The 14073-nt window shown below is 44.2% G+C and overlaps 1 protein-coding gene across 1 annotated transcript; it reads right to left on the bottom strand.

Moving 5' to 3' along the window:
- Positions 1–4511: 4511 nt before the first annotated feature.
- cttnbp2nlb (CTTNBP2 N-terminal like b) lies at positions 4512–13542 on the bottom strand. Its single transcript, XM_039742381.1, has 3 exons — positions 13221–13542; positions 13038–13145; positions 4512–8539 (listed from the first exon to the last, which is right to left on the bottom strand). The coding sequence occupies exons 1-3, from the start codon at positions 13383–13385 to the stop codon at positions 7235–7237; spliced, it is 1578 nt and encodes a 525-aa protein (XP_039598315.1). The 5' UTR covers positions 13386–13542; the 3' UTR covers positions 4512–7234.
- Between the last annotated feature and the right edge of the window lie 531 nt (positions 13543–14073).

Here is a 14073-nt window from a genome sequence, read left to right as displayed (position 1 = left end):
ACATTTTACACAAAAGTCGTTAACTTTGTTTAAATAATTAATGCTATTAAATTACACGTACGGTGGCGGAGCGGTAGCACTGCTGTCTCGCAGTATGGAGTCACGTCTCTGGTATTCCCTGCCTGGAGTTTGCATGTTTTTCCTGCTGGGTTTCCACAGTGAGCTCCGGTTTCCTTCCAAAGATGTGCAGATTTGGTGACACTAAAATGACGCCAGTGTGTGTGTGTGAGATTGTATTCACCTTGCGATGAGCTGATGTCCCGTCTAGGCATTGTTTCTGCCTCGTGCCCAATGCTTGCTGGAATGGACACATCCCTGGATTGGTGGATTCAATCGTTAAACAGCCTTTTCAGAGATATTGCGGTAAGGTGTCATCGGAATTTACCGGGTGTTCCAGGCAAATCACAACACAGTAAAGCCGAACCTGTTCTCACCGTGATGATATCTCGCACTGCCACCTGGTGGATTCTTCCAGATTTATGTAAACTACGCATGCAAGTATACAGTAAAACGCTTGTGTAGCAGGAGCGTCCGCTGGGGTATGCGTCGCATCACGTGAAGTATAAACCCGGCCTAAGACTGCAGCTGAACTCGCCTTACCTGTTAACCCTTCGTACAGCACCGGCTCCATCAGGCAGCACGCTATTGGTGGTCAGAATAAGGGGCGAGCACAGCTGTGCTGGGAAGTCGGCATACAATCACAGAACAAACCCAGTGAATTTCCGTCATGTAAATGGACACGACCAGCAACCACAGTCAGCACAGTCGGTCATGCAATGCGACTCAATAAGATGCCGACCTGCACCAAAGGAGGGTGTGGAGACCATTTCAAAAGTTAATTTCCATGCCACAAGTTGCCAACCCATTTTAAAATTTTTGGAAAATGTCAACACGTAAAGTTGATTACATTTCTTCTCGTTTGAGGGGATGTGAAATGTGACAACATAGGGAAGGTCAGATTAGTTGATTGCCCAGCAGGGCTTTCTAGACTTCTAATTTCAGGGTATGTCAGACACACCGACTGTAGTTTCTGATCTCATTTGTGAAACCACAGCCATTTTCTTCTTTCATAGCGTTTATCCCACGTTGGCGCAGAGTCTGCTTTTCCGCACATCGATCTCCACTTCTTTTGAGTCGCATGTCTTCTTTTAAGTTGATCAGACCTCCGTTTTCTGGGACGTACTGGGCATGCCAGATTTTACAACTGTGTGTCGACCAGTTGTGCTCGTCACTTTTCCCGACAGCAAATGATGTGCTGCATAACCGAGCCAGCACTGTAGGAAGTGTTCATATCTACGATGAGCTCAGCCACAACCTCGGCCCCATTTTATTTTTCAGTTCTCTTGTGGACCATAAAACACAAAACATCACACAGATGAGCCTATTAAACAGGGAGCCAGTCACACGGGCCAATTCTCCTAAAGCTAATGTCATATTACATGACTTCTAGTTTTAGGATATGTCAGACTTGCTGACCAAGTTTGCTGATCTTGTCGTCAGACCACAGAAATTTATGTGACTAAAATAAAAAAATCGCTGGGCTCGTCAGATTTAGTGACTGTGTGCTGACCTCCCAGCACAGTTGTGCTCGCCCCTTTATCTGACAGCAGATGACGTGCTGTACGAAGGGTTAACAGCTATGGTGAGTTTAGCCACAATCTTGGCTCCTTAATTTTTGTCGTGGTATGTAAACTCAAAATATCAGACGGACGAGCCTCTCGTCTGTTTGTGAGGTCCAAAACTCCCATGTCCCCATTTCCTCATTGCTGAATCTTACGTACCGTACTACTGGATGAGCATTCATTGGCCGTCAGTTCTCCAGGCACAGAGAGCTGGTCACTACCAGTAAAGGCAAACCTGTTTGAGTTAGTTGGGGATGAGTCGCAGCCTGGTGAAACTGGGTGGCTGGGGATGTCACACTAACATGACCGCCGGTCCGTGAAGTGCAGCCTCCGACTCGCTAAGTTTATCATCAATGAAGTCTGTGACTGAAAAAGATGTGCAGTGTGACACGGCTTTAAGGGAGCAAACCAGACAGAATTCATTCCATCCATCCATTTTCCAAATCCGCTTATCCCGGGCAGGATTGTGGGGAAGCTGAAGCGTAGCCCACAAAGCAAAAAGTAAGAACAATCTTAGAAACAAGGCAGCATTCCATTACCGAGTGAATACCCTCATATGGGGCAATTCACCTAAAGCCGATGTCACGTTATGGGACTTCGAGTTGTAGGGTACATCAAACACTCCGACGACAGTTGCTGGGCAGCAGCAGTTTACGTGACTGAAAATCGTTTTGCATGTCAGATTGGGGGACAGTCGTGTTCGCCCCCGTTTGTGACGGCAAATGGCGTGCTGCGTGGGAGCCTGTCACATGGGCCCAATTCTCCTAAAGCCAATGTCACATTGCACGACTTCTAGTTTTTGGGTAGGTCAGAGTTGCTGACCATTTATTTTATTCTGTTGTGGTTGGCAAAACACAAAACATTGGACAGATGAGCCTTGTGAGGTCCAAAACACCCGTGGGTCCTTATTCCTCGTCGCCTGGCTCTACCATCATAATCATCATCATCAGTTTGCTGTTGTCATTAGTCAGAGTTAATTCAGGTGAGAACAAGTTTCCTCCACGACTCCTGACCTTGCATTTCTCATTAGGTTTAATATCGTGATTGATGATATCACCGATGTGCCGCACATAAGTTGTTAATGGGCGACCGACTTCAGGCATTTTGAGCCTCTCTGATGGTTCATATAAGGCGTACTTTCTCATGGGTTCTTCAGGGTTTTGTCGGAGGATGTGTCCTATCCATACGAGTTGCCTTTATGACGACGCATTTTAGGTTTAGACGGCTGTAGATTTCAGTGTTTGGGATTTGGCCCGTATGCTTTACTTTCGGCATGATTCTGTAGTAATTTGCTATGTAACTATCTAAGGTTCTCTTGAGTCCATGTTTCGCTACCAGACAGAAGAATGCTCAGGCATGAGAAAGTAAATATCCAGATCCTGAGTTGAGTTGGTAGATTGGCTTGGCAGATAAATTTTTTTTAAACTTCCAGAAGGCTCCCCAGGGTTTAAGCCTTTCGAGTTCTGATGTTGTTCATTACATTCACAACCATTGATTTTAAATAGCTGAATAGTTGATTTGCTCTCCTTTGAGCTCTAATGGGAATTGAGGACCACGATAAGAACTTCCTCTCATTTGTTCTGCTTTGTTAGTATTTATTTTGAGACCAACGGAATTGACTATTCGACACGTTTTCTCTAGCCATTGCCGTGATCTCTCGTGGTCCAACTCCAGAAGTGCCATGTCGTCTCCATAGTCTTTATACTTCACGCTCAGAACGCGTACACATCATGGCTGCCACGTGTTCCCAGCGATGATTTCACGCGTGTTCTGAGCGGGTCCGCAGAAATTAACGTAACGCATGCGCAAGTTGAAGTACCAGAAAAAAGTTGGATGGGGGGGTGCAGTGTGCTAAAAGTCGGAATGTTACATCAGTGTCTCCGTTTACTATCTCTATGTGACAGAAAGCCGCTATGCAGATCCTACGGGGATCGATGTACGCGCTTCGATGTTCCATGAATGGTTTGATGCGGTGAAGCAAAATGCCGACATACAGAAGCATTCGTGGTGCTTTTATATTCAAGCCTCTCATATTCCCGATCGTAATGAAACAATACGTTTTAAAAGTCTCACATACCATCTTTTGTGCCGTCTTTTTACAACAGCAACATAATGTACGGCAGCGTATTTGAGCCACTGAGAAAAAAAATTAAGCACATGGTGAAATCGTGTATTTTGTGATTAAAGTGGAAATTTCGGCTTTAATCTCAAAATGTCCACTTTAACCTCGTAGTTCACCTTATGATTAAAGCAGACCGTCGTAAACGTCATTCCAGTTTTTAAACGCTACGGTAAGCAGCAATAGATCACCACACAGAACATATTAAATGTCTGATATTCCAACTCTCTGCACATTTAGAATCTTTAGATTTATACTTGCTATCACTTTCATGAAAATGCATTGAAGTGTGTATGTTACATTTTACAGATAAATCGTTAATTTTGTTTAAATAATGAATACTGTTAACAATTACACACATGGGGGTGACCTGGTGGCGGAGCGGTAGCACTGCTGTCTCGTAAGGAGTCACGTTGCTGGTATTCCCTGCTTGGATTCTACACTGTGCTCCAGTTTTCTTCTAAAGATATGCAGATTTGGTGCTGCTAAAATGACGCTAGTGTGTATGTGAGTGCTTGTATTCACCTTGCGATGAGCTGAGGCTTCGTCCAGGGACTGTTTCTCACTCGTGCCCAATGCTTGCTGGAATGGACACATCCCTGGATTTAATCAATAAACATCCTTTTCAGAGATATTGCGGGAAGGTGTCATCGGAATTTAATGGCTGTTCCAGGCAATTCACAACACAGAGAAGCCGAACCTGTTCTCACTGTGATGATATCTCGCACTGCCACCTCGTGGATTCCTCCAGATTTACGTAAAGTACGCACGCAAATATAAACACTACAACGCTTGCGTAGCAGGAGTATCCGCTGCAGCATGCGTTGCGTGAAGTATAACTCCAGCATAAGGCGTTGAGCCGTCACTCCGGCATTCGCAAGCTTTGTCTAGGGTGTGTAACGAGGCCAAATTGTTCTTCCGAGTTATTCATGACACAGTCAATCGCTATTATAAATAGAAACGATGCCAATATGTCTCCTCAGAGGAGACCCTGTTTGTCCTACCGCTAAATGTAAGATTCATAACTGTTTGATATAGTTGGGGACGAGAAGCAGACTGGGTGGCAGGGGACATCAAACTACATGACCTGTGGTCACAGAAATGTAGCAAATGCCTCCGACTCACTAAGTTTATTGTCAATGAAGTCTGTTACTGAAAATTGCCAAAAAAGTCGTGCGGTGTGACAGAGCTTTAAGGGAGCAAATTCTACAAAACTCATTCCATCCATCCATCCATCCATCCTTTTGCCAAATCCATTGCGAGGAAGCTGGAGCCTAACACACCAAGCTTCGGCGCCTCACCAAACAAGAACGGCAGTCCATTGTGGGACGAACACACACAGTCCAGCTTAGCAAAGGCAAAACCACCTAACAGTGCATGTCTTTGGATTGTGGGAGATAATCGGAGCAACTGGAGGAGAAGCACGTGGACACGGGGTTGGGGAAACACGCAAACTCCACTCTTTAGAATTAAGAAAACTTTAGCATTTAAAGCTGTGGCAAAAAATGCAAATCTTTCACAACTCCTTTAGAATAAGAGAATAAAAAAGGGACAGTTGACATAACAATGAGATCAGCTAAACATAAGACGCCCCGATTGTGACATTGGCTAAAATAAAAGGCTGTAGCAGCAGGGGTCCACTAAGCCTGAACTTGAGAACCGCCATACTAAAATAAACCAGACTTAGAGCACAGAACGTGACTTTCTCGGAGGTGGGATTTCATCTGGCAACCCTATGCCCTGGATGCTAAGTCACACTTTCTGGATTATGCTGGATCAATATCACCGATTTATAAAAAAAAAAATCTCCGATATAAAAATAATAAAAATATTCAGTGCTTGTACTGTATCTATTCATCAAAAGACAGAATCAATTTGATTAAAAAAAGAAAAGGCAGGCAAATTGTGCCCCCCGCCCCACATGATTGAAGACTCACGCCCACCCTGACCTAAACATCCCTTTAGCATTAAGCATGAGGCTTATGGTCCTACTTTGCAATCAGCCCATGTCTGGTGGGCTGCTAAGGTGCTGCCTTCGTCTTCCATTATTATAACAGTAACAACCAAGTGCAGGGCACCTACTGGAACAACATATAAAAGCAAGAAGTGAAAAGCACACCAATCGTGAAATAAAAACAGAATGAGGTGACGGATTTCACGTGTGCTAATAAGCGTATTCTCTTTGTTCCCGGTTTCGTGCTGGATGCTCCATAGCGAGGAAGCAAGCCGGTAAACATCTCCCCAAATCTTATCACCATTGCTACTGTCCACCCTCAACTGACTACTTATTAACCTCCTTAGCGTTATGTCCCCCCTTCCTCAAAACAGCTTGACGTTGTAATTGCAACAAGAGAAGCGTATTTCATTGCGCACTTTTATATCCTTTCCTGTTGGTTGCACATGAGAGGGTAGAATGTCAGTCTGATCTGCACGATCAACACCTCCCATTGTTATTGTAGACTTAGTAACTTCCACGTTTCCACTGACATGAACATTGACAGTTGCTGCATGGTGAACGTTGCTTAGGGGGCTTGCATGTTTCGTGATCTTCCACTTGATCGCGTGACCTGGCATATCATGGTGGCTCGGTCGTACAGTGCCGCATGCATCAGTTTCATTATCCATGCCAATATCAGATGATCAATTCACACTGTCATTAATATTGCTCGATTTAATTAATGGTCTTAGTTTCAGTTTGTTAAAACTGGCTTTACGCAGTATTGTATTTTTTTGGTTGAAGGTTCCACCCCACTCATGAATATTGATGAGTCAATACATGCATATTAAAAAAGTACTTTTGCAGAATGATGTTATTTCATCCACAAGATAGCAGCACAATACTGTCTTGCACGTTATTTGGGCTTAGCGCTGTACGTGTGATCAAAACAGGTACTCGGGGTTAACCATTTTTACACAGAATTCCAAGCCTGAGTAGTGCTTGGGGTTAATGCCAAGGAAGTTATTACGACCAGTACGGTAAGGGGATAACGCATCTCCTGTAGCTCAGGCACCTTCCAGCCTCGAAGTGGACCACGTTCACCAGCTGACCTGGAACTGGAATGTCTCGACGAAATGTAACCGTAGAGCTGGCAAAGGAACTTATCTTGCTTTGACACTGCCCGATCATTCTTACATATGCGAACACCGCTACCCTGGCTACCGATTGGTCCAAAATGCCAGCCGAAGGCATGACCCTAACTTCCCTTCCAGACATCTCTCCAGAGGGAAGGCACTTGTTTCAAAATGATCAGAGAAACCTGAAGGGAATGCCGCAATTCAGAGCTTGAATTCCAACAATGAGAGTGCCGAAAATCCCTTAGGCCACAAAAAGGAACTAAAGTTCTACTTCCGTATATACATTGAGCCCATTTTCAATATGAAATGAGATATAAAAAAAAGAGGTTAGGAGAAAGTGACAGGAGTAGAAGTAGAATAAATACTAGGATAATGTTTCCTGAAAACGGGCCCTCGGGACCCTCAAGTAGCACTGTGCTCAGCTGCCCGTTGGCATCACCATGTCAAGGTCTTTGTTCAGTTCCACTGGGCTTGCTCTGAGGCCACAGCCACCTGGAAGATCCCCGCCAGGGACAAGCACAGGGGCTATTTGGGTAGACTTGCTTGGCGAGCTCGGAGACACCGGGGACTGTGTGAGGCCTGGTTTCTTGGGAGGGATAGGGGGAGGAATGCCTCTTTCTGCCCTAGGGATGGTGGGCGATTTGATCCCTGGTGACAGAGGGCCAGATGTTCGGCTGGTTGTAGGGGAGGTCACAGCTGCCAGAGCTCTGTAGTCCGTGCCAAAAGGCGAGCTGTTGGAAGAGGCAGGTTTGGTGAAACGAGACAGTACTTGGGTGACGGTGTTGCGTGCCATTTGTTTGGCGACCGAAGAAGTGGCACAGCCATCCACCGTGGTCGGAGACAGATCCCTTGGAGAGTGGGGGGCACTACTGGCCTGCTGCTCTTGCTCTGCTTGTGCTTGAAACTTGTGGCGTGCAGCATGGAAACGCTGATTGATACCAGCTTGATAGGAGGACTGATAGCCTGGACTACTAGCTGAAACTCCAACCAGACGCTTGGCCAACACCGGAGAGGAACACGGTGAAGAAGTCAGCGAGGAGGAAGCGGTGCTGCTCGGCGAAACACTGGCAGCCGGGTGGCTCGGTGAATGGAGGCCCAAATCAAACCCATTCTCGTGTTGTGCTGCTTCACTGCACAGCGTGCTGCTGTCGTTCAACCTGGGCGGCTGGCTGGCACAGTGGCCATTGACCTTTGCTTGCTGTGTTACGGGAGTGGACAGCTTGCTGGATTTCTCAGACTCCATGATGGAGCTGTCGGTCTGGCAGGCTGTGGACTTCATGGAGGCTGCAGCCATGGAGCAATACTGGCCAAGTGGTTTAACCTCCCCTGGGGGGCACACAATGGATTTTTTTAAGCATTCCACCTCTTCCTCCAAGCCCCTGGCACGGATCTCCTCCCGTTTCAGTCTCGCCCGGAGCTGCTCCAACTCCGTATCGAACTCGGACAGCTGCTTCTCAGCCTGGGCCTCCATCTGAAGACAGCGTTTCCTTTCTGCTTCAAGCTCAGTCTGCAGTCTCTGCACCACACTCTTTTCCAGCTCCAGCTTAGCACTCAAGTCGGTCGTTCTCTGGCTTTCCTCGGCTGCTTTGGCTGTGGCTTTTTTGCACTCTTTGACCAGGGTGGACGACAGCTGCTTGTGGTGAGCGCGCTCCTCTTCTAGCTGCCCAGACAGCTTCTTCTGGTCTTTCTCAAGCTTCTTAATTTGGGACTTTTCAAAATCCAGCTGAAACACAAGAGGTGGAGAGAGCAAAGATGAGAACAGCATACATCTTAATGAATACGGACCCTTAGGAAACTCTTAGGATAGGGGCGCACGATTACCACAAGATCCAGAATTTACGATTAAGCCCTAGATACTGTAATTGCAATTATTATCCTTGATTAATAGCACTACAGAGAAATATGAGCTGCATTTACTGAACTCTGACTACACACAGTACTGTAAAACCTCCATTTAGCACTTTTCTAAGGAACCATTTTAATCGATGTTAATGCAAAAATGTTTTAAACTGGATTGACCTTACAAGACTGTGGCACAATACAAAAAAGATCCAGAGCAGGCTGGATTTCCTAAGGCGACTCAGGTCTTTTGAGGTGTAGAAAAAGGGCTCGTGTTATCTTCTGCCCCTTGGTCATATCTTTAGGAAATTTGATATCCATTTCCACCGTTATGCCGACGACACCCAGCTCAGTCTGTCTACTAAGCGTGCTTCCACTCTTCCACCTTCTTCACCTCTTTCACTGTCTGCAGGAAGTTAATTTATGGGTGTCTGCTAATTTTATTAAATTAAATAGTAATAAAACAAGAGGGTCCTTCTGGTAGGAACCAAGTCTGTTTTGGATAAATGTTATAATATTTCATTGACTATTAATTCTCTGATCTCTTCTTCCTCACAGGTTAAGAGCTTAGGTGTTATTCTCAAATAGTACTTAAAATTTGAGGCTCATATTAATAATGTTACTCGGTCTGTATATTTCCATCTATGTAATATCAGTCGTTTACGTCCTTCTCGTATTGATTATTGTAATTCTTTCCTTTCTGATCTTCCTCACAAACTCCTTTACAAACTTCAATTGGTTCAGAATGCTGCAGGTCGTATTATTACCAGAATCCCCTTGTATAGGACACATTACTCCTGTCCTTCAGCAGCTTCACTGGCTCCGTTTTAAATATCGCATTGAGTTTAAGATTCTGCTTATTACATACAAGACCCTCCATAATCTGGCACCTCCTTATATTTCTGATCTTCTTCACATCTCCATTCCTTCTCGTATCCATAGATCTTCTTTCTCTATCAGTCTTGTTATACTACCAGGTGGTTTAGAGCTTTCAGTCTTGCCTCGGGAACTCTCTCCCACAGGGGATTTGTAATATCGACTCTCTTCCTACCTTTAAATCTCATCTTAAAACACATCTTTCAAAGCTGGCTTATTCTGTTTGATAATTTTAGCGGATAAATTTAAATTCAATTTTATTATTGTATTTATTCTAGTTTTATTGTACTGTATTATTTTGTTCATTTTATGTTGTGACTGTCATTAATGTGCTCTGTAAGGTGTCCTTTGAAAGGCGCCTATAAATAAATTCTCTCTATTATAAAAGGAAATCCTGGGACGAGACTTTCTTGGACATAATTTCTATTCCAATGAGAGGTAATTTCAGGTCCTGCGAGACAAGACTTTTTGCCAAGAGATTTTGACAAGTCCCACCCTCCTCTTAAACATTTACAACCATGCCCACGGGTCCAATCACTTCTCATTCGTGTGAATGCTATTGTCAGACACAGTTCCTACACTCTCAGCTCCAAGCGGGGTCGGAAATAAAAGACAAAGAGTAGAAGGCAAAGTAGAATGTCACAAAGAGGTTCAAAAACATTGGCGCGATACACATGCAGAGCAGGTTAGAGATTATGAAAGTACTAAAATTCGAAAATCTCAAAAAACTGATAATAAAGATCACATTAGTGCTGACAAACAGAAATTATTACTCGGTGAAATAACGGAAAAGCGAAAAGAGATCGAATATATGTACAGAGGTGATATGACAGAAGTATGTAGATATTGTTCGGCTTTAAACTTTAGTTCGGAGACTTGTAGATTGTCTAATTCGTGTTGCCATCAGGGAAAAGTAGTGTTTCTTCCAAATGAAGAGACGTATCCGCGAGAATTAAAAGATTTGTTGTTTAGTGAAAGTGAAATCGACATACGCAAGCAGCAGAGACGCAAAGTGGCTGGCATGTAGCGCAGGCCGGGGGGTTGGAGAGCGAAGCGAGCATGGGGCAAAGTTCCCTAGTTATTATTATTAAAAAGCTGCTGGAAATGTTCTCCATGTTCATAGTAGCCAGTGTGGTGATCTACACTGCAGTCGCCTGGGGAAGCATCTCGTGCTCAAAAGATACACAATGTCTGAATAAACTTTATTAGGAAAGTCTACTCCATCACAGGATGGGCCTTGGAAACACTTGAAGGTGTTGTGGAGAGGTCGGCCTCTCTTGAAGTGGTTTTACCAGCCCAGCATACCACAGCATAGAAGATTGCACTAGCCATCAGAGAGTTATAGAAGATGTCACTTCCCTTATTAAAGGAGCGTAGTCTCCTAAGAAAGAAAGACCCAGCTCGGCCCTTTCTTCTCCAGTTCCTTTGTGTTAAATGACCAGTCCAACCTGTCCAAGTACTTGTAGGAGTGGACCTCCTCTACATCCACTCCTTGAATAGTGTCTGGACATTGAGGCTCTGTGGTGCGGTGATTGTAAATAAGAGGTTTCTTGGTTTTGCTGATGTTAAAATGCAGACAATTCCCTTTGCACCAAGAAACAAAGTTCTCCACCGGACTCTAGCACTCTGTCTCACCCCTATTATCAATACTCTCCATAAGTATTACGGCCAAAACCTGAAGTTTTCGCATTTTGGCCGAGAGGTGTGGCCAAAGTCCAAATTACAAGAAATGACCAGTGTATATGCCACTTTGGTCGGCCATTTTGCAAAGTGGCGAAAACTCCCTGGCCAAAATTCGATGTGCTGATGAAAGACTGTCCGCTCAAGGTGCAAAGATGCTTAAAAATTTTAGACGCAGATTCAGAAGTGAGAAACTGCTCAAGGCGGGTCTTGTTCAGAAAGCGGACGCCACTTGAGACGGCCTTCCCCTCACCCAAACACTAACCTTAAGGTCAATAAAATAGGTTCCTGATGTTAAGTCACTATTTTAGGGCTAAAATGATAACAGGAATGTGAAACCTACTTATATACCTAATCTTAATTATTGTGAAACAACCAAGTGGTGTCCGTGTGAAACAACCAAGTGGCATCTGCTTCCTGAACAAGAGCCGCCAAGGCTACACTCGATGCAATTGCACTACTAAGTGCGCAACAAATCGCTGCTCATGCCTTTTTTCTTCCGACATTTGACAATCGCCCCATGCTATTTCGCAAACTGGCTGGCCAAATCCCGAAATCAAGGAAAAGATCGGACATTGGCTGGTCAATTTACAGCGACATTGGTCATTTCCCAATTTGGCCGGACACTTCCCGCTTTGGCCAATTTCGGGTTTTGGCCATAACATATACGTCTTACATGTAATAACCTACAAATTTACTTCCACAAATTTAACCAAGCCTGTTTTCTATCCAAGAAATTCTGGACTTATTCTAGATTAGCTGCCATACCATCAAGTCTGGCACTGTCTGCAAATTTAACAAGCTTGTTCTTTACATTCCTGTCCAGATGGTTAAGGTATATCAGAAATAGCAGCAGCCAAGTGCTGATCCCCATCCCCGAGAGACGCCACTCTTAACATCACTCAATTCTGATAAAGTTCTTTGCACCCTAACCATTTACCTTCCTGTGTTTTAACTAATTTTTTTACCCATCAACACATAGTACCTGAGCTGATATCATAGTATAATTATAATTTTCTTTTTATTATAATTTTTATTATTTTAATCATAATTTTATTTTTTATTTTAATCATAATTATTTTATAATCATAATATAATTATTCTAATTTTTTTTACCCATCTGCTCACAGTACCAGTACATCTACACACAGTACTCCTCGCATACCTGAGCTGCCACTTCTTCTACTTTGAAGCCAAAACTTTCACTTGTGGCCTTATTAAATGCCTTCTGAATATGATATAAATGATATCATATGTGCCACTCTGGTCATATTTTTTTTGTTTCCTCATAGAATTCCAGCACATTAGACAAATATGATCTCCTTCGTCTGATCCTCACAAACTTCTGTACTTGCCATGTGTTTCTCAGTCTTCTTCTTAATAATTCCTTCTATTAATCCAACTGTGATCCATGTTAAGCTTTCTGGCCTATGGTTGCTTAAATCTGCCTGATCTTCACTTTTATGTAATGGGATAACATTTGCCCTTTTCCACTCATAAGGAATTTTCCCAGTGTGCAGTGACTTTCGAGAAAAATGTGTCAAGGGTACTCGCTAACCTCACTAAGCACTTGAGGGTAAAACCATTAAATTAAGTTTATTTTAATTAGTATTGTTCTTGAATATAAGCTCACATAACATAATAGAGGACTCATGCAATGATTTAAATGGACTCGCACTGAAGCCAGTGTGAATTGTGGACGCAAATTATATAAATAATACTAAAATTCAATTCACCCAGGTGATACTCAATACTAAAATATCAATTCAAAAAAATGTTCTTCCTCTTCCATGAAGCATCTCAGTTAAATGTGATCATGTGTGTACCTGCTGAGCAAGCCGCTCCCGCTCCTTCTCCAGCATGTAGGTGACGTCGTCTCCATCGGCGGTATCCTGGGCGTGACGCCTCTTTTCCTCTTCCAGATCCATTATTACCTATTTGCAAGGAAACGTGTAAGGGTACCATCGCTGAAAACAGGACCACCAACTCACCCTTACAATTCCACCTACCTTTCTGTGGCGACTTTCAGCAGCTGCCAGTTGGGCGACCATTTTTTCATGCATCTTCTTACAATGTGACATAACAACTTTAAGCACCGAAAGAGGGCTAGGACAGGTGGTGGCGGTGGCATCATGTTCCTCCTTCAGAGCTTCATAGTCTCGCTGAAGAGCCATGAAGGGGTCACTGAGGTTATACTTGGCATAGCGTTCCTGGATGAACTTCTCTCTCTGCTGGGCCTGTAAGTGTAGAGAGAAAGGAAATAAAAGGAGATGCAAGTCACTGTGGAATTCAATGGCACATCAACTCCCCAGAAAGACGATCTCCATTGAAATAATGATCCATCCACCCATTCATCCATTTTCCAACCCGTTGAATCCGAACACAGGGTCACGGGTGTCTGACGGAGCCAGATGTGACTTCTAAAACCAACTGGTTGCAACCAGTGATGATTTAGGAGTGTCATATTAAAAGGAATGACTATCTATGTGGGCAGCACTGCTGCCTCGCAGTAATGAGACCTGGGTTCGCTTCTCGGGTCCTTCCTGCATGGAGTATGCATGTTCTGCCCGTGTCTGCATGGGTTTCCTCCCACAGTCCAAGGACATGCAGGTTAGGAGCATTGGCGATCCTAAACTGTCCCTAGTGTGTGGGTGTGTGTCCTGCGGTGGGTTGGCGCCCTGCCTGTGGTTTGTTACTGCCTCATGCCCTGTGTTGGCTAGGATTGGCTCCAGCAGACGCCCCCGTGACCCTGTGTTAGGATATAGCGGGTTGGATAATGGATGGATAGATGGATGGGTGCCCATCTTTGGTCCTGGTGGGCCACAGGTTTTCATTCTAACCCCTTTCCTAATCAGCGACCAG

The sequence above is a fragment of the Polypterus senegalus genome, unplaced genomic scaffold, assembly GCF_016835505.1.
Source record: "Polypterus senegalus isolate Bchr_013 unplaced genomic scaffold, ASM1683550v1 scaffold_3994, whole genome shotgun sequence".
Taxonomy (NCBI): domain Eukaryota; kingdom Metazoa; phylum Chordata; class Cladistia; order Polypteriformes; family Polypteridae; genus Polypterus; species Polypterus senegalus.
The sequence above is the reverse complement of the archived record's forward strand: the minus strand, read 5'-3'. Positions and strand labels throughout refer to the sequence as shown.